Source organism: Lissotriton helveticus, chromosome 10, assembly GCF_964261635.1.
Source record: "Lissotriton helveticus chromosome 10, aLisHel1.1, whole genome shotgun sequence".
NCBI lineage: Eukaryota > Metazoa > Chordata > Amphibia > Caudata > Salamandridae > Lissotriton > Lissotriton helveticus.
In genome coordinates this window covers 938,303,683-938,325,063 of record NC_136071.1, presented here as the reverse complement: position 1 = coordinate 938,325,063, position 21,381 = coordinate 938,303,683, and the positions used below count along the sequence as shown (strand labels likewise).

Genomic DNA, 21,381 nt, shown 5'->3' with positions numbered 1-21,381 from the left:
GCAGTTCCTCTCAGACCGCTGCGTTTTCACGAGAAATGCTGGGTAAGTCTATCCCATTTCCGGTATCGGGTGGAGCTCACTTGGCTGTGCTCTGTGGTGGCGGCATCAATCCGCCATCTTGCTCCTCCTCAACCTGATCATTCTTCTGCATACTTTACTTCAGGGAGTCGAGAAAGATTAAGGTCAGGTGGAGGAATCTGCAAGCTCAGATTGGTGGGATGTAGTGGGCATCTTTTGCATTGTGGGATAGGTGGCGGACTGCCTGGGTGGAAACACTGCAGTGATGTTGGAATATAGAGGGCTATTTGGCTGTGACATTATAGTAACCCGGTAGTGGTGGTTTTACTGTGATGAACTTAAGAAAATGAATTGTTTTTTTCCCACCACGCCTCACTTCCTGTGAGGGCGATGTCCTGGCTAGTACAAGTGCTGTCTGATGATATATTATCAGAACTGGCTTGGAATGGTGTATTATCATTTTGTTAGGGAGTTACTCATACCAGTTCCACCTTTTTTGTTCTTGAGTGGATAGTTGACTTCCCTCATGGTGGGGCATGCATCTCTGTGTCATTCATGTAAAGAGAATTGCTTTAGAAAATTCACTCTGGTGACTTCATAAATATTTTCATGGAAACAGATTATCTCTCCAAGTAGGTTCCTTAATGCTGGGCGACATAAATATTTCTCTAGAACTACATTAATCCTATTACTTTAAATCCTCATACAGGGGACCTTATACAGAACATCATGGGATTTTGGTAATGTTCTACTTTCCTCGTAATTCACTTCTGCGTTAGCCTTATAAATATTTGTTCACAGTGTTCCGTGTTTTTGACTTGTAAGTTAACTAAACCAATATTCTTTGATCAGAGTCAGTCTGTATATTCTTTCTTAAATTCAGGGTTGACAGCAATGTTATTTCCCGGAATCTGAATAATCCTAAATGCCCCTGATACATTTCACCTGCTTTAACCGCAGGTGTTATACTGAGAGCAAAGCAGTCTCTGTACTTAATGGATGCAGCTTCTGTATTAACCGATTAAAGATTTCCTGGGGGTGGATAACTGTAGTGACCTACTTATCAATGAGACGATATCCAGGAAGTAGTTTTAAGAGATAAAAGTGCATGCAGCGTAACTTGCAGGTAACAGTATCGTGTTCCTGACATTCTTACTGAGTTTAGAATACTGCTCTAGATTCTATTACATATTACAGTTCTACTTAGCATTAAAGAAACATACCATCATTACGCATCCCCTTTCTTTATAATACAAAAGAAAGGAAATAAATAAATTTGTACAGAGGCATAAAATTATTAAATTTACTTAACTTTGCTATTGCTTATTATGGTTCTAATTAACTTTAAAGAATCATACTATCATTACACATCCTCCTTTTTCATAACACAAAAGAAAGGAATTAAATAAATATTTACAGAGGCACAAAATTGTCAAATTTGCTAGGAATACGAATGGGTCTGCCAAAACTGCTAGACTTTGTAAGCCCAGTATTGTGTGTCATTTCTACGGAAGGAAGATCTGAAATTGCATCTGCAGGAATTTCTGGATCAGAGCTAGGACCACCTTTTGTGTTTACATCAATACAAAGGGGTTCAAGGGAACCATTTCCTTTTATAGGTTCTGATGAGTTAATTCCGGGCAAGATTGTGCTATCAGTAGGCTGGGGCTCAACAATATCCTGTACATTCCCTTCCTTTAAATTTGAAAATGCATTTAACCACCAATAATCTCTACAATTATCCTTATTATCTCTTGAAAGAAAATCAGTTTTAGCTAAAGCTATGCGACTCATGTGATGAATGCTTCCATCTTCGAATTGAACAGTGTTCTTCATAACTTTAGTGATAAGCATGGGATTTGAAAATTTGGATTCTAATTTTCCTGATTTTCTTCCGGATTTGACTCTGGCCCACTGTCCAACTTTTACCAACACTTCTTTAGTACCATGTTTGCTATCAAAGAACTCCTTATTTTTCTCTTGAGATATACTAATGGAGTGTCTAACTTGATCCACATCCCATTCATATCTTTTGCTTTTGCCCATCCATCCTGGATTAATTTTGCAGTGGGGAAATCTTCCATGCATTAAACCAAACGGACTTTCACCAATAGTGTCATGAATAGTTATCCTATAAGACCAGATCAGTTTGTTAAGTTCATCCTCAAAAATCTTATTAGCTCTTTTTGCTAATTGTAAAACTTCTTTAATAACTCTGTTCATTCTTTCAACAACAGAATTACCCCTAGGATGATACAGTGCTGTAAATTTCTGTTCAATTCCAATATTGTCTAAAAATGTTCTCATAGCCTCAGATTTGAATTGGACGCCATTATCCGTTAAGATTGAAGCTGGAAAACCTTCTTTTAAGAAACATCTTTCCAGAAACCCAATTACCGCTTTAGTGTCCACAGTATGAACAATTTCCACTACTAACCATCTAGAAAAAAGATCCACTAATACCACAATGTACCTCAAAGAACCATCTTGCCAATCGACAGGTCCAAGAATATCTAAGGCAACACACTCCCAAGGCAAATTCGGACATCCTAGGGATGACAAAGGAGGATTTAAAGTCTTCTGGGTTTTGTCTGCACTTTCACAACTGAAGCATTCACGAACTTTTCTCTCTAAGTCAATATCAATCTTAGGCCACCAATACAAGACCTTTATGTTTCTCTTGGTACGAGAGATTCCTGGGTGTCCTTCATGGCCTATATCAATAATCTTGTTTCTTATGCCTGAAGGAGGTACAATCCTTCCTCCCCTGCAGACAAAATCCATTTCCACAGTTAATTCATCTCGCACCTCCCAAAATGGCCAAAGTTTTGGATCAATCTTAGCTTCGTTTGACCATCCATTAACGATTTTGTCCTTGACTGCATGTAAAATTGTGTCATCATGGTATTCCTTCTGCCAAACTTGTTTAGAAAGGCCAGGAACATCATCAAACACACCAGCTACACAATAATCTTTCCATGGATCATTGTCTAATTCCTTAAGTGGTAAGGAAAGTCTACTTAGAAAATCCGCTATGACATTTTTTGTACCAGGAACATACTGTACATCATACACATATTCCTGTAACCTCATTGATAGTCTAGCAATTCTTGCAGATGCTCTGGACAGACCTTCAGTGGTGAGAAGTTTTGTTAAAGGTTTATGATCGGACCTTAGCAGGAATTTTTTTCCCCACACAAATTTTCTATAGTGTTCCATGGCCCATACACATGCTAATGCCTCTCGTTCTATGACCGAATACTTTTCTTCAGTAGGAGATAATGAACGAGAGGCAAAAGCTATAATGACCTCTTTCCCAGAACTGGACACTTGTGTAAGGACACCTCCAATACCTGTAGCACTCGCATCAGTGGTTATAATGGATGCAGCATGAGGATCAAAACCCTGTAACGTCGGTGCTTGTGCAATATCTCTTTTTATGTTTTCAAACGCTTGTTGACAAGCATCATTCCATTCAAACGTTACTTTATTTTTCATCAAAAGGCGCATTTCATACGTCTTTTGTGAAAAGTTATTAACAAATTTCGCATAAAATTCTGCTAAGCCCAAAAAGGATCGCAGATCATCCTTTGATTTGGGTGCAGCTGCTTTGAGAATGGCCTCGACTAACTCTGTCTTGGGCTTAATACCGAAAGTGCCGATCTCATGCCCCAAATATGTGAGAGACCTCTCTGAAAATTTACATTTAGTTCTTTCTGCCACCAATCCATTGCTCCTGAGTATCTCTAGGACCTCTCTAAGGATGGTGTCATGTTGTGTTTTGTCGTTCCCCATGACCAAAATATCGTCCTGAAAAAATATGACTTCGGGAATATGACTGAATAAGTTAGACATTATCCGCTGAAATACCGCAGCGGCTGATGCTAACCCAAAAGGCATTCGCTTAAACCTAAAACAGCCAAAAGGTGTACAGAAGGTTGTAAGATGCTTACTTTTCTTATCCAAAACAAACTGATGATAAGCAGCTGATAAGTCAAGTGTTGAGAACCATTCTGCATTTCGTGTCAAGGAGAGCATTTCGTCAATTCTAGGGAGAGGAAACTGATCTACTAAAATGTTATTATTCAAATACCTTAAATCAACACATTAGCGGGCCTTGCCATTGGTTTTTCGGGCTACGACCAATGGGGAAACCCACTCAGCTGCTTCAACTGGTTCGATAATTTTGTTTGCTAACATTTTATCCAATTCTCCCTTAACCTCATCTCGTATTATGAAAGGTATGTTTCTAGCCTTATGAATTTTCGGAATCGCTCCTTCTTTTAAGTGAATTTGATGAGTAAAACCCTTCAACTTCCCCATTTGATTTGAAAATACTTCAGGAAATTCTTTAAGTACCCACTTCTTTGTGTCCTCAGATTCACAGGAGATTAAAACTTGTTCCTTGCTGTTGGGATTGAGAATGATATCTAAAAGCTTCTGGTCCTTCCACCCTAAGACAGATGGACCAACTCTTGCAACGTACAGCTTCCCAATTGATTTCCTCTCTTTAAAACGAAAGATTAAGGTTCTAAAACCCAAGAAATCAATGTCGTTTCCAGTGTAGCTTTCAGCGGACACGTCATTGGTTTCTAACCAAGGTCCTATTTTGTCAATAAACTGATTCCTCCAAACATCTTGTGATACAATTGTGTAAGGGGACCCAGAATCCGCAGCCATCTGGACAATACCTCCCACTGAAACTAAACATAATGGTTTAGAAGAGGAAGACCCTGTAATGTTTACTACTACATTTTTTCTTTTTATAAGGTTAACATGTGACTCATTCTCCGATGAAGATGAATTGTTATCACTATCTTCTTGCACACAAGCTATCTTGCTTTTCGGTTTTTGTTTGGCTTTGCGATTGCAAACCCTTGAAAAGTGCCCAATCAAACCACATTCTAAACACTTGGCTGCTTTGGCGGGGCATCTTTCATAAGTGGCCGAATGTGCATATCTGCCACACCTGTAACACACAACATTACTAAATGTTTTCTTTTCCCTGCTTTCATACTTTTTTTTGTCAAAACTATTGGGTTTCTTTTTTTCAAATTTTTTCTGATTGGTGTAGAAATTCTTTTTTTCCACAATCTTACCAACCATCTCCTCCTTCTTATCCTGTGAAAGGGTGACTTTGGCACACCTTTCTGAAAGTTCAGCCTTTTTCACTAAAGCAATTATATCCTTCAAGCAACTATCACCTTCTACCCACAATTTCTCTTGTAGAGTTCTATTTTTTTGAGTACATGACAATTTGGTCTCTAATTAAATCGTCATGCAATTGTGCAAATTTACATTTCGCAGCAAATTTTTTCAAACTAGACACATATTCTTCTATGGATTCGTGTTTTTGTTGTTTTCTGTGGAAAAAGGAATGTCTGGTAACGGCAATACAAACTACAGGAGAGAAATTATCATCTAGATCTACAATAGCTGCTTTAAAAACGTCCAAATCTCCCTCCGCACTTTGATGTTTGTGCATTTCATTAAAAATGCGAAGACCTTCAGGACCTAAAGAGTACAGTAACATTCTCTTTTTCCTTTCAGGAGTGAAAACGCCATTGACATCTTCCAAATTTGCTATATAATTCAAAAATTATTCCTTCCAGTCCAACCATGCCACTACTGGTTCTCCAGGGATTGATAAAATTCTTTAGGGGAATTAATTTGTAAGTAAGATAGATGGGTGTCTCTATTTGAATTGGCATCTCCTGCTGGGTTGGATCTTGAAGGTGTAGCTTCAATAGACATCTTGGAAAAGAAAATGTCACGAAATAATGTGATTATGTGCTGAAATATTGACAATATTAATTCTATCTTTTATCTCAAAAAGAGAACGAAAGGAATGAGCTTCTTGAATGGATTTCACCCTGCATGCACTTGAATAGAAAATTGTTGTACTTCATGTAACATGCGCTTTGTTATATGTTTGTTGCTGAAAGCGCTTGAAATTTCAGTTAAAATAATCCATAAATATCAAATGTTCACCGGAGAAAACGCTCTTCGTTTCTGTGATTGTGTTGTCTTAGTAACCACAAGATGGCGATGGAGAGCGTGATAACGCTTTCAAGCGTCAATGCTTTGTTGATGGGATCACGTGAGCGCGCGTAGAATTCACCTTTCAAAAGCGTCGCTGTTGCGTGATTTAAAATTGCTGAGAGCGAGGCACTCGTGCGGTAAGCGTTAATTATTTTTCAAAAGTTGCATAACGTTGATACTTCGGATCGCACGGTGAAGATATTTAATTCAGTTCATAGGAATTCCTTTAAATTACGGTCGGATTTCTTTTCCCGTAGTTAATGGTAAAGGTACACGTGAGGGTAACTGTTTTCAGTTTTGAAGTTGTAAAATTCATCCACGATGAACGTTGGAGTCACAACGTTATAATCATTCACTCACGAATTTGAAGAATAAATTCCCATTATGAGGTACTCACTTTTATAGTTGAGATGACGGAAGTTCAAAGATGAAGTTCGTTCAAAGATGAAGTTCGATAGTATGGGAAATTCGTGGTGATTCTGGAAATTATACGTTGTGCCCACCTCGTTGCCAATTCTGTAGTGACCTTCTTATCAATGAGACGATATCCAGGAAGTAGTTTTAAGAGATAAAAGTGCATGCAGCGTAACTTGCAGGTAACAGTATCGTGTTCCTGACATTCTTACTGAGTTTAGAATACTGCTCTAGATTCTATTACATATTACAGTTCTACTTAGCATTAAAGAAACATACCATCATTACAATAACATCACTATATTCCCTTTAAATCATATGTTGGTTGACCTCATGCATATTTTCTGGAAACAGAGTAACTCTCTACGGTCCTTGTAGATGCCTGTCCATTTTACTCCTCTACCTTCAGTGTGTGCCTCGCCACAGTCACCGGCTCCAGAACCCAGGACCTTTGTGATGTGTGGCCCAGGACCTTTGTGATGTCTATAGCATAGTGCTTCTTGACTGATGCAGTGTTGACGACTCCCACTGCATGATCTTCCCCAGGATCGATTCTATTCCCCGCAATTTTCAAACCTATATCTGCTTTGCCCTACTGTTTTGGTATTTGTTGAGTATGCACAAGGCTCAGGCCAGTGAAGCCAGTTCTTTCTTAGGTTGCATTCCCATTCATGAGAGCACTATTTCCTGGACCAGCATTTCAGCTTGATGATCCTTTTTCCTTTAATCGGAGACTATCTTGGTGGAACAACAGCACCATTCTGTCTTCCCCTGATCTAATATTATAAGGACTGTCACTTGGGTAACATTTATAGAGGAAAATTAGAGTAGTCATTTACAAGGGAAAAAGTGCATAAAAGTGCTGGAGAACGATGGTGTGTACATGAATTGCATATTGCATTCAGCAGAGATAATGCTAAATAGAGAGTTTGGAACAGAGGAACTATTAAATCTCCAGCAGCAAATGAAAATGGTTGAGGGGACGAGTACATTGTAGAAGATAGTAAGGGAATTTTATTGTTGGGCTCAAATGGACAATGGTATAAAGGGTATGGTGAACAATTGAAGGATTGTGCATCTATTGATAAGTACTAAAGGATGGTGTGTACAATGGTGGCCCTTGAAGCATGGCCTTTGGGACGTGGGTGAAATTAGCCATAGGTATTATGGGATATTTGGGCCTGGTGGTTCAAAGGTATAAGTGTGCCTTGGCATGTCAGGCTCGGCAGCACACCGATACTAGTAACCTGCTAGCCCCCATGGATAATATATTCAGCAGGGAGGAAATCCGGGATGAACTATTTCCCATAGTGAGGTCCAATTCACTTTAGGGGAAATGCACTCCTTCCTAAAACGTTACAATATTCGCAGTTCACACTCAGCTGCATGAAACAGTTATTCTTGTTTCCTTGATAAGGGCAAACCTGTAAAATGCTGTACTTTATGATTTGCTAACCTAGTCACTTTTCCACCCAAATGCTTATGATCGTCCAACGGCACTATACAGTTTAACATCTTCTAATTTTTTTATGCCAATCTGGTTTCTGAAACATTCAAGATTAATACATTTCGTTGTTTTAGTTATGCAGTCAGTTGAACGTGCAATAACACTAATGGAAACATAATTTTTACATTGGCAGAAAGGATTTGATGTATTTAATGCTCTAGATTTAATGGAGAACAAAACATTCCTGGAAAAACTCAAGTTTGGAATAGGAGATGGCAACTTGCAATACTATTTGTATAACTGGAGATGTCCAAGCATGGAATCTGAAAAGGTAAGAAAAATTTTGATTTTCCTAATAATTTGCTAATTAACGTAAGAGTGAAGGTTCCTAATTGTCTCACAGTTGAACATAAAATGTAATAGGGACCCTTATCCTGCTCCATAGATGATATTGATAATGCAACAAATATATGTGCGATGTCTGGTTGGTGCTTCACCATATCTGTGAAAGAATTAAAAAGAATCACGTTTAAAATGTAACCATTGCACTGTTGTGCTTTACTGTAAATGGTTAATTTCACTGTTACAAATTCCACACCAGTTAGTTGAACTTTACCCGTTGTGCATGATGCTGAGCTATTAATACATTGTTTATTGTTAATCTGTTCACTAGACAGTCAGGATGAAGTTATGGTTTTGAAGAAAACTGAAAGTACCCGGTCATGGGCCAGTTAGCGTTCGCCACAGAAATGTTAACTCGTATCCCCCGCCACACCTTACTTATGGCCTTTTGTAAGACATCACTGAGGACATCTCAAATTACATCATTAATGACATCACTGATGAGATTGCATATGACCATACCAATTACATCATTGATGACATCACTTTTAAGGACTCTTCAGACTTCACAAAATGGTACAACAATTACCTCAACACATACATGACATCTTTTTAAGGCACAGTTTGAGACCTTTTATCCTCCCACACCACCCACAATTACTAAAATATGTGATAACATGCATTGCTTCAGGTTTTTCCAACACACAACCTTAGAGCTACGTGTTGCACTTAGCCAACAGCTTTTGATAACTGATTCTAAGATCGTAAACATGAAGTAGGCATACCCTTATGCTGCAGTTGGTACCCTGACTATGTTGACAGCTCAGGTGACATTAGCTGTAGCTCCCAGCGGAGCTAATAAAAACACTTTCTCTAGCATAAGAGGTGAAACATACAATACAGATTTAAATTAATACATCATATATACTGCCATTACTCAGGTCTTGTGTGGGAAAATCACCTAACCTCAACCTGTTGTGCAGTACATATGAACTACAAACTTGTGCTAATCATTTTTGCCCACCTCGCTTCATTGTGCACATATTATACAGACAGAACATCCTTCAGTCACACTCGGATGTCTCAACCTTTCAGCTCTGTTTTACATGTCCACAACACAGAGTGAAACTAATCATCTATCTCTCTCTTTATCCTGAAAGCTCAGTGTCCACTTGTGCCTAGTACACATCATAAAAGCCAACATTCGAAGATCTTAACACTTCTCTCCAAGGATTAGTTGTACAGACTCATGGGTTTATTGTCCTTTTTTAAAACTATACAGTGTGAGCCTCAATTATTTCTTGTGCTTGCTGCATCACATATTGTAATTGATCATATATCTTTCTCATTGATGTCATGGTATTTCATTGATGTACTTTGAGATGCCGTCAGCGATGTTATGTGCAAGTTTGTTAATAGTGCATGTTGGATGCCAACATCCACTACACACATCATTTGGCTCAACACTATTTTATAAAGCAAATATCTCCAAAAACAAATAATGGATTTACACCAAATGAGGAAAAGGAAATGCTGGGAGTAAAGTTCTGACTTCATGACAAGGCTAGTGTAATTCCATTCAGTCATTTTTCTGTAGCAGAGAGGAAAGTTTCCTATGACACTTAAAATGGAAAACACAACCTTTTTGATACTACTACTTTAATTGTCATCCATCCTTAAGTGGATTTGCAAAAACATGCTGAAACGTAGCCTCTGACACTGTTTGCCTGGAATCTCTGATGCATGTTCGTAAAATGGTCCCAGAGTTATAAGCAAACCAAAAATGCCTTTTTAATTTAAAGTCAGTCATAATCTTAAATACACAAATGCTACTTCCGATAATTGTGTGTGTTAGTGTATTAATGTTAGCTACCGGCTGGCGGTCACCAATAGGTAGTTATAGTTAAGATGTAGTTTCCATAGGAAGCGTGTTTTTTCATCTGCCAATAACTGTGGAGTTATTTGACAAATCAGCGTGAAATCTTCAAAACTAATACACCAGTCACTTCAGCTGCTGTCTTGAAAGTTTCAGGGTGATCCGTCAAATAGGTGGGGCCCACAACGCTTTTTCTCCATGTTAATTACCTTAGGAAACTTTAGACACAGCTACAGTTCAAACTGCTGAACGGAATTACACAAAATTTGGCAGAAAGGTAGCTTTTGGTCCAGAAAGCACTCTTTTTTATTAAATGGTGTGAACCTGTTCAGTAGTTGCTGAGAAATGTAAAGAAATGTCCAGTTGTATATCTAGGGAAGCGAAGGATCCGCAAACTCTCCCGATCTCGTGCTGAAATCTGATTGGCTGCCAACACTTCAAACCAGGAAGTGTTGGCAGCCATCTTGTGACTCGGTTGAATTGAGTCATATGAAAAAACATTAAAAGAAAAGGGAGCAGGGTAGAAACACCTTGACCCCCCTAGGCCTGTTCAATGTAGGCCCCCGGGTCCCGGGGGTAATAAAAAATAATGATGGGGTGCCTGAGCAGGCCCCACACAGCCCCAGGGCCACCGGGTCCCAGGGTAATAAAAAATAATGATGGGGGGCCTGAGCAGGCCCCACACAGCCCCGGTGACTGTCACCTCCCCGGGGCTATATTCAATCCTAGTGGGTGGAAGGGCTCCAGCCCCCCCCCCAAGCAGCCCCGGAGACCGCCACCTCCCCGGGGCTAATATAGTAAAATGTGCGGTGGCCATGCACCCAACCACCCCCCTCCTAGCTTCCCCACAGACCGCAACCTCCCCAGGGATATATTAAATTAAAATACATGGGGGGGCCTCCAGCACGTCCTCCTTGCCCCCCCCCAGGGGCCGCCACCTCCCTGAATCTATATTTAAAACCAATGCGTTAGGGGCTCCCCCCACACAGCCCCAGGAACAACCACCTCCCTGAGGGTTAATATTTGTTGGAGCTTGTGGAGCAATAGATGGCCCTAGGGTTCGCCTACACCGCCCCCCCCTACCCCCTCCCTCCCCCGGGCCGACTTCAGCAATTTCCTTGAGTACCCACCGCCAGGACATTGCCATAGCAAACTCTGCTCCGCTATATGGAAGTGAAAGCAGTAAAAATGCTCATGCTTCCATGAAGCGGAGCAGAACTACTTTTGGAAAGAGGGAGCTTCACGTTTGCAGCTCCATCTGTTCAAAAGCAATGTTGGCTCCCGCAGGAGGCATGGAGCCAGCAGGGACCGCGGGGGCCTTAAGGCTCCCCGCGGTCCCCAACAAACTGCCAATATTGGCCCCCCTCTGCATTTAAAAAAAAAATATGGCCTGGTCCCGTGGGATGGGATCCCCAGGGCTGAAATCGGCCTGGGAAGGGAGGCTGCGCTGGCCCCTCTCCTTTAAAAAAAGAAATCTATGTATATATATATGGAGGTCTGGCCCTGGGTGATTGGGTCCCCAGGGCGGAAATATGCCTCTCGAGAGAGGCCGCACAGCCCCCCTTCTAAAAAAAAAAAAAACAAAAAAAAAACACAAAAAAGCAGACAAATAGCTGAGGCCTCACCCCTTTTCCCCAGCTCTATGCAAACGCGCCTTCTGGGGCACTGGTAGGTGGAGGATGAAGTCCCCTTGGCTCAGGAATCCCACTGTGTGGAACTTACTGGAAATAACAACAGGGGTATTTGGGCCCCAAGGACGACCTTGGGGGCCAACTAAATGATAATTACGCACTTGTATAGCGCACGACTACCCGGAGGCATCTCGGCGCTTGTACGAATACCGCTGAGGAACCCTTCCTGGCCTTTCCCTGTGAGGTGCCCACTCCTGGGCACCCCCAAGGTGAAGCCAGGCATCCTAGCGTTGTTGGGGCCGTTGTGGAGATTAAGCAAGCTATTGCCCAGAGTTGCAGAGTGGGACTTATGATTAGAATAGGCACCGAGGCGAGAATTATCAGGTCCGAGGAAATTGAGACCCACCGAGGCGGGAATTGAACCCTGGTCCCGGGCCAGACTTCTGCATCAGGGTCTGCCGCTCTAACCATTGAGCCACACTTCTCCACACTACCCCTCCTGTTACCTCTTGTAAGTCCTACAAAGCGATTCCTGAGAGCTAGTTGGAGGTCCAGACCCTTTTTTCTACCACTGTGCAAACGTGACTAATTGTTTTTTTTTAAAACTATAAATTCACTGAAAAACCAAAGGTTACCAAGGACATTATAGTTAGGAATTAACATTTAAAAAACCTTAGAAATTCACTGAAAAAAACCAAAGGTTAGCAGGACTTTATAGTTAGGGTCAGATTTCACTTGTACAAAACCAGTGAAATTCAGCGTTCTAGTTAGCTTACTTAACTAGAACTCGCGCCTCCACAATGCACTGCTTATGACCTCACATATTACATCACTCATAACATGGTCAGTGACATCACTGATGACATCATTCACATCATCTGACATACCCTCTCACACCCTTCTAGAATCTTTTATACACACCCACTGCCACAAAAGCATTTACAAACATATGCACAGACCCATACCAGTACTTACACACCCACTCATTCATAGATCTACACACACATCCACTTGCTCACCAATAGAGCCACTCATACACCCACTCACTCAGCCATTGACATATCTACTCATACACCCATACGGGCACTCACACACTGAGTCATCAATAGAACTTCTCACACACCTAGACACTCACCCATGCATGCAATCACACAGCCACTTACTTAATCAACACATACTCGCTCACCTATACAGTCACTGACAGAAGTAGGTACTCACCCATATAGCCACTCACATTCACTCACTGACTCATGCATAGTCACTCTTATACCCCATCACTCACCTACACTGCCTTTTACATTCCCATACTGACACATGCACTCAGACACCAACACAGCCATACACACACTCACTCCCCCATACAGATTCTCACACATGCACGCACTACCTCATACAGCCACTGACTCACTCACTCATCCATACAGGCTGTCACACACCTCCTCACTCACCCACACACAGACAACCATAGAGGTAGGCAGACAGCCAATCAGACACCCATATAGCCACTCACGTACCCGCTAACTCATTCATACACCCACTTAGACATCAACTGACAGACTGATAGACATTCACACAACCACTCACCAGTACATTCACTGAGACACCTAATCAATCACTTATACAGTCAGTCACGCACCCACTGATTCACATTACACCTTTGTGTGTATATATATTTAACACTCAAACTTTTTTAAAACACTCACTGGATGATGTCATCAGTGACGTCACGATCATGTCATGAGTGATGTAATATGTGAGGTCATAAGCAATGCATTGCGGGGGAGTGAGTTATAGTTAACTCAGCTAACTATACCGGCTGAATTTCACTGGTTTTGTACGAGTGAAATCTGACCCTAACTATAACGTCCCTGCAACCTTTGGTTTTTTCAATGACTATATATATGTATATATATATATATATCAGGATTCGCCACAAGCAGCTGCTCAATTCTAAGCAGAAAAAGACGAAAAGCGGACCCAAGGTTCCTGGTGCAATTTCAAGTGATTTATTCAGTGCCCAGCATGTCCGCCATTATGCGTTTCGACCCCAACTTGGGTCTTGATCACATCCCGATCACAGCACTGCCTAGTATTTGGGCACACCTCTTTTGTCACTATGTTACTGCTGTCCCTTTCATGTCTCTACACCTGTCCGGTCAATGATCAGCTCTTCTGTTAGTGTCCAATTTCTAAATATTCAAATGACATTCTCACAGGACCTGTACAACTGGCTAAGAAATTGAGCCCAATACAGCTTAATCTATACAGTGACAGTTACCAGCATTGTGTCTTAAGCATGTTTCAACATTTTTTTATAGACAGTTGTACTTGTTCTCAATCAACCTATGAAAAATAGTCAGAGTTTCTATCTTGTGAGAGCTCGCCCTTATCGCATACTGTTCACCTACACTTAGTTTCCCCTTAAATGGCCTCGGTACGATCTGTTTTTGCAAGATGTTATAGAACTGTTAGCATCAGACAGTGGTCTCTGTTCCTCATCTATGAATGTTTAGTATTAGGAAGAACAGCACTTCCCTTTTATCTACTGGTTTTGTCATTATATTCGAATTGTCCGTGAGGGTCCTCCTGCTTCCAGTTTATCTTTCGGCAGATTCTGGTTAGAGTAATAAGGCTTTTTCCTCTTGTTCATCGAAATCTTTGAAAACTGCCTTTTGAAATGTAAATAATTCTGATGAAATAGATTGTGGAGGTACATAATGGGTAAAAGATCTTGTCAAACTTTCCATGTTGTCAGTGCTCTCTAAGGCTCTGAAAAAGACTGCTTCAACCAACATTATCAATAGTTGTGGTCAATCAATCAATAGTTGTGGTCATTCTGTTCGGATCTCAAATGGGTTTTACGCTGCAGGTAACACAAACGCTAAACCAGCTCCACCAGATGCAGGTGTATATTGAAACAAATTCACTATTCGTGTGGTATTTTGTTTCTTGTTTTTAGAGAACTGGTAGATTGCAGAATGTTAATGTGTTACCTTGTGTTACTCTTTAAAGAATTACTCGGATGCGGGTTTACCAAAGTCCTACGCAATAGCTCCTTTTACAGCTGACTCGTTGTAGTACCTCTTATGCTGTCAAAGATATGAGCTTTTTTAAGTATAATCAATTGGACTTGAAACTCTGGATTTTAGCCATATCTAAGATAGCAAAGATGTTTTGTTGAAATCATATTTTCATGCCAGTAGTAACCAGTCATCCCTCACATGCCGGTGGACATCATGTTCTAGAAGTCCACATCACAATCATTACCTTTCAAATGAAAATGCTCTTTTAAATGAATGCCTCTAAATTGCATCTGCTGCATGGTGGCATAGTTCTGTCATTGTACCATTGGTGGATGATAGTCAACTTCATTGTCTGTACTTTGCTTTTTTCTTTTAACTAATGCTGTGTGTCTTCTTTCCTGTAGGTCGCCCTGGTTTTACAGTAAGAGTGCATGTGCGCCATGGAGACCTGCAGTCAGCATTTGGGTTGGCATTTAGTTGAGAAGCCTTCTGGAATCACAGAACAGAGACTAAAAGCACAACATGAAGGTCACCGAAGAAACGGGTGGGAAAGTCAACATGAAGGAAAAACCCAATGTGTTCGTCACTGGACTATTGCTTGGCTACAGACAGAAAGACGACCAGATGCTCTGATTACTTTTTTTGGAATGGATAGGGGATTGGATGCACATTCCATTCTTTTTTAAAAATACATAAAGTATTCCGACCCTACACCCTTTCCTCTTGCGGTTCTCTACGTGTGCATAGGGAACTGTAGTGGCGTTTTTATTGATGAACTTCTGTTTTCTGGAGGAACTGCTGCATTTCTATTTATTAAATCTTGGCATGTGCCTATCGATGCAACCAAAATGATGGCAACACCCTAAATAGCAATTTACACTATTTGGGGGACATTTATAGATGATGGTACTTCAAAAAGCGAAACATGGGTATTTGTGCAACTGTGGGGGCGGTAACGCACTGTCTAGTGCATTTATTTGCTCACAATCTGCATAAGCAATGCAGCCAAATCAATAAACTGCACACACATTTCTACTGTGACCTTTAATTGATTGTGTATTATGTTATGGGCAATGCTGTATGTGCTGGGTTTGTGCTGGGTTTGTTGCATGCATGTCATTTGCATTGTATGCGCCTGAGGTCTGTTCTACAGCACAAAAGAAGCCCTAGTTTCTCATTATTTTATCGTACGTACTTCATCCATTAATGTAGTCTTAAAGAAAAGTGTAATCCACACAGGATTCGGGTGATAATGTGACTACTTGCACTCTCTGACCAAATTACCCATTCGTTTGAAATCCCTATGGCTGCTCTCCCGAAATTCTTTTGAAGGATCATACGCTCTCTTCAGCTCCAATGAAACTTAACTTTGTAAATTCATATTCGTATTTTCCTGTGATGTTTTTTTTCATCAGTGTGAAAAGAAAACGTTGAAAAAAGATGTTTTTTGACTTGAAGCATGATGCTACACTGATTCATCTGAATGCAGTCTTCATGAACTTGAAAAAAAAAAAAATATATATATATATATATTAAACACACAGGTAAGCCAACGAAGAGAAGCCTCCAGAAGTTCTTTAGTATTTGCATTTAATAGTTTCAACAGCTTGCTAGCAGATAGCCAAAACACTTACAGTCTTCTAGATTAAAAGTTCGCCTGACGCGTTTCAGGAACTGTGTCCTTTCATCAGAGGCATGTACAAAAAGGATTTCAAAGCAGTTCGTGGACTCGCACCCTTGATAAGTATCAGCACCTGCCTGTAGTGGGCGTGGCCTTTCACAAGGTCTTCTGGGTTCTGTAGTGCGTCCATCATCTTCCCCGAGTGGGGCAGCTCGTAATCCCACAACTTAAACGCGTCAGGCGAACTTTTAATCTAGAAGACTAAGTGTTTTGGCTATCTGCTAGCAAGCTGTTGAAACTATTAAATGCAAATACTAAAGAACTTCTGGAGGCTTCTCTTCGTTGGCTTACCTGTGTGTGTTTAATATATATATATATATATATATATATTATGCAACACTCTAAGCATGGAAGGGTATTGTATGAATATACATACAATACCCCTTCATGCTTAGTGCTGCATAAATTATATGAAAAAGGAAACGGGGAACTCTACGTCGGGTACTTTCCAAGTTTAAGCCTAGAGCAGCTCCTTCATATGGAGCACCCTACAACGCCTGTGACATTCTGAATCTGCTCACCTCAAATGTCTGGTTTTCTAGCTGAGTTTTTAAGCATAGTATTTGTACAGTGCCATTCATGCTGAGCTGAAAAATGACAAAGGCCTTTTACCACTTTAGGCAGGGTATTATTTTATTTATATATATATATTTATTTATATATCCAAGCTCTCTGCTCCAAGGTCCGGTGCACACTTACAGCGGGTGCTCGTCTCAGCGCGTCAGAGCTTCGCGCTTCAATATAAAGGCTCACTTCCCCCAGTCCTGGGAGAAAAATAAAGACCGCACACACGGGAATCTTTGCAACGGCAACTTTACTCGCACAGACGCGTTTCGGAAGCAACGCTTCCTTCCTCAATGTTAGTTACACCGTAACACGCGACTTGGCGCCATTTATTTCAAATTTGACAAACGAGCTGTATTGGCAGACACAGAGAGAGGACTGACGCGTGTGCGCCATGTTGCTACTGTGTTTCATCCCACATTAGCATACTCGTATTTCAAACCATATGTTTTACATTTATCAATTGTTACATTTCTGAAAAAAGCCATTTGACTTTCTAACCACAATTTACATATTAAAATACTGCCGTGGATCGGCACATCTCCTCTCTCTAATTTACCGGGAAATGGATTATAAATCTTGCCGTGGATCGGCCTGAGGCAACACTAAGGTTGCCATATAAATTTCCAAATACCCAATACCATCATATTTGCCAATCCCTCTCGGATGTGTACATTTCAAAATAATAACAATAAAGTTGCAAGATTTCACAAAAAACCCTTAGAAAACAAAAGAAGTATAATACATCATTAGACAAACATTGTCCCGTGATACCAGACACACAATGATGATTAATTACTGAAAGATACTATTTACAAAACAAGCATTTGTCGTGCAGCTGTAATTCACTTTATATTAACACTGGAAATGCTGGTTGGCATTGACATTTCAACTCCCTAGATGCACCGTCAATTCTTTATATATATATATATATATATATATATATATATATAATTATGATTTTTTTTTTTTTAAATGGGTCCACTGCTGGCTCATGCAAAAACAAATCAGAAAAATACTTTTATAAACCTTTCATATAGTTGTTTTTCTATGTGCATGTTTTAGGCATCAAATTACAACATATGTTTTAATTCTTCACTGTATTTGCAGTACAACATAACATCTCCACCAAATTCCTTTCTACCACACTGCAATAGACATATGCATTCAAACCCAACATTAGACCACCCTCAAACCCAACATAGAGAAATCTCTGAACTAAAAAAAACACAGACTGCAAAAGCATTTTAGTACCACACAATTTGTATAAATGCACTTCAACAATGGAAGAAATGTAAAAGGTATGGTATTGCCACACCAATAAAGGATGCATTCCGGTCATATGAAAATAATACGCCAAATCTATGCATAAATATATATCATATACTTAAATCAATTTTAGTTCAATGTAAGGAGTGTCCAACAGAAAAAAGTACCCCATCAATTTACGTTTGCCATATTGAAATTAAATGTTTACTTCATGCAGCATTAATTTACTAATAAGTAGTTCAGTCCTCCTTAAATCAAACATGTGGTAAAGAATACAGCAGTCTAGCATGTTTCCAAGTAATCTGTCATCGTATTAGGGGGTTTAGTGCTATTGCTTCTGAATTATACTTCAGTTTAACAACATCTGTCAAACCTTTCTAATTCATCCTATATGTGGCTTAAGGATACTACACAACAAATCTAAAATTAATTACTGCAGATGACATAGGCAGGCTTCTTTTAATTTTCCTTTCCTGGTACCTGAATTTAGTTTTGGCAGCGGTCAGATATCTGTTTGTTTTTGTAAACGTTTTCGCTGTATATTGCTAATTGAAATGTGCTTAGCACAGAAGTCTAAATCCTACTGGTTTCGCAATCTCCTAGGCAGATGATTTAAGGTCATGGAGAACATTGGCTGCTTCCTATTGTACCTTTTTCATTAGTGCAGGTTGTGCTGTGTTTGGTTGTATATGGCTCATGTTAGTATTTCTGGTAACCCAGTATTCATTCATTATGCCCTTGTGGATCTCCTTTTTTTTACACTTCATTGGCCACTACGAAATCTATTTTTTAAGTATCTTTCATTTCTTATATAGGTTTGATGAACACAGAGCTAAGCAAAGTGCTAAACACTTTAAGCTTCCAATTTAGAGATACTGTCTCACTGCTAACATATAATTTATCTTGTCTACAATAATGTAGGTAATGGTGAACCAGGGATTCCACATTTCTTCAACTTCTTCCACATTTAACTAAGAGCATTATGTTAAATAATGGAATATATCAAGAAGGCATGGATTTCCCATCCCCCATGTCAAGTAAGACAGTAACAAGTCTTTAAGAATTTGAAAATGTACTGAAGAACAAGTTACTTACCTTCAGTGATGTTAATTCTGGGAGAGACTCAATGTAGCCGCAGATTCCTTACCTTTGAATTTTCCCCAGGTTCCAGATTGGATCCATAACTTTTCAGCAGTACCTATGTGTGCCAGAAGGTGGTGATGTGCACTGCACCAGTGTCATTCTCCGGATGTGACCTATGGAGTCTATTTAGGCATCAATCCCGTGAGCTGACATCAGCTGCTTTCAAAGCTGTCCATGCCCCCAGACGCAGAGCCCCAAAAGCAAATTGGTAGACCAATATGCACATTCCTTGACTTGGGATCTTATTAATGGATACAGTCTAATAACAGAACTGGGAGAATGAATGGGAGTGTTGGTGAGGAACTGTGCCTAGATAGTCTCTACCAGAGAGAGCATTACCGAAGGTAAGTCACTTGTTCTTCTGATAGACTTCTAGTTATATATTGTTCACCTTTTGAATAGATACCTAAGCAGTACCTTTTAGGAGGTGCATTTGTGGGTGGACTCAAACAAGAAAGTCCTGCAGGACCGAGCAGTCAAAGTGCCTCTCTTGACACACCTGACTATCAGGCAATAGTGCTTTATGCCTATACGTAGATACGCCCATGTAGTTTCTTGGTAAATGTCTAGGACAGAGACTCCTCGTGCTAACACAGTGGTAGAACTTTGGTAGAGCATGCAGTCCTTCCGGAGACTGCTTTTTAACCTATGCATAGAATGCCTTAATGCAGAGCACGATCCATTTAGAGATGTTTTTTTCTGCACAATCTTGCCTTTTTCCGCTGTCGAGAACCCCACAAAGAGGTAGCCTCCTCTGTGGTCTTTGGTGCAATCTAGTCTTTCCTTCTCCTTAGAGGTGCGAGGCAGGGCAGAGAACACCTACAGGGTGATGCTTTGACTAAGGTGGAACAACGTCCCAACTTTTGGCAGAAATGATGCCCCAGTCCTCAGAACCAGCGTGTCTGGGAAGGGAAGAAGGTGGTATAAAGCGGGTTGACACAAATAGCTTGAAGTTCACTCACACAGCACGCAGATGTTATGGCGACAAGGAACACTGTCTTGAGGGTGAGAAGCTGCAAGGAACAGTTACAAAGTGTCTCAAATGGGGTGCACATTACAAATGTGAGGCCCATGTTAAGATTCCTCTGAGGCATGACCATGGAAGAAGGAGGAAACTAATTTAACCCTTTCAGAAATCGCATAACAGGAGATATGAACAAAGGGCTGATCCGGTAACCCCAGAAAGGCTGAAAGAGCTGAAAGGCTCCCTTTAACTGTGGCCAGGTCAGGGCCTTGCGAGGCCAAGAACAAAACAAACAATAACACATCAGAGAGCTAGGCCTGAAGGGGGCCAATCTGCCGAGAGCGGTACCAACCCACAAGTTTGTCCTAATTACAGGCGCATACAGTTTTAGTCGACAAACTCCTGCCTGCCAAGATGACATCAACCACCTCCAGAGGAAAATCAAATGTGTTCAGCTGTTACCATTACATCTCCATGCATGAAGGCGAAGATTGTGAAGGCCATAGTGCAGAACCCTGCTTTGTTACTGCAACCCTAGGTTTAGGGAGGCAACCTGATTGAAGGACAGATGCTCACGCCCAGGAGCTCTGGATACTATAGTCTCCGTGCCAAGTCCAAAGCTACTAGGATAACTTGGGCCTGGTGGGACTTGATCTTTTTGAGAACTCAGGCAGGAAAAGTATCGGCGGAAAGGCTTATAGGAGTCCCGAGTTCCGCTAGAGGAGGCACTCGTCTCAAAGGGAGAGACATCTTGGAAACTCCAACAAGCAGAAGTGCTGGTATTGCCCATTATCAGCAGTGGCAAGCAGATCGAGCCATGGTTATCCTCATTTGTGGAAGAAACCTTGCGCCACCTCCGGGTGAAACTGCCACTCCTGTTCCGTGAGGCGACAAGTTCATCTGCCCTGGTGTTCAATGATACTGTCAGATGGTTCACACTAGGAAAATGGCATGGAGGTCAAGCCAC

General features: G+C 40.7%; 1 protein-coding gene across 2 annotated transcripts in view; it reads left to right on the top strand.

The window, feature by feature from the left end:
- NMT2 (N-myristoyltransferase 2) overlaps positions 1-15,834 on the top strand; it is a 361,358-nt gene extending 345,524 nt beyond the window's left edge. For both annotated transcript variants that reach the window (XM_078663604.1, XM_078663603.1), the window contains exons 11-12: positions 8,115-8,252; positions 15,198-15,834. In XM_078663604.1, the coding sequence (XP_078519730.1) occupies positions 8,115-8,252; positions 15,198-15,218 (159 nt within the window). In that variant the 3' untranslated portion in view covers positions 15,219-15,834. The remainder of the gene's footprint in view (positions 1-8,114; positions 8,253-15,197) is intronic.
- The last annotated feature ends 5,547 nt before the right edge of the window (positions 15,835-21,381 follow it).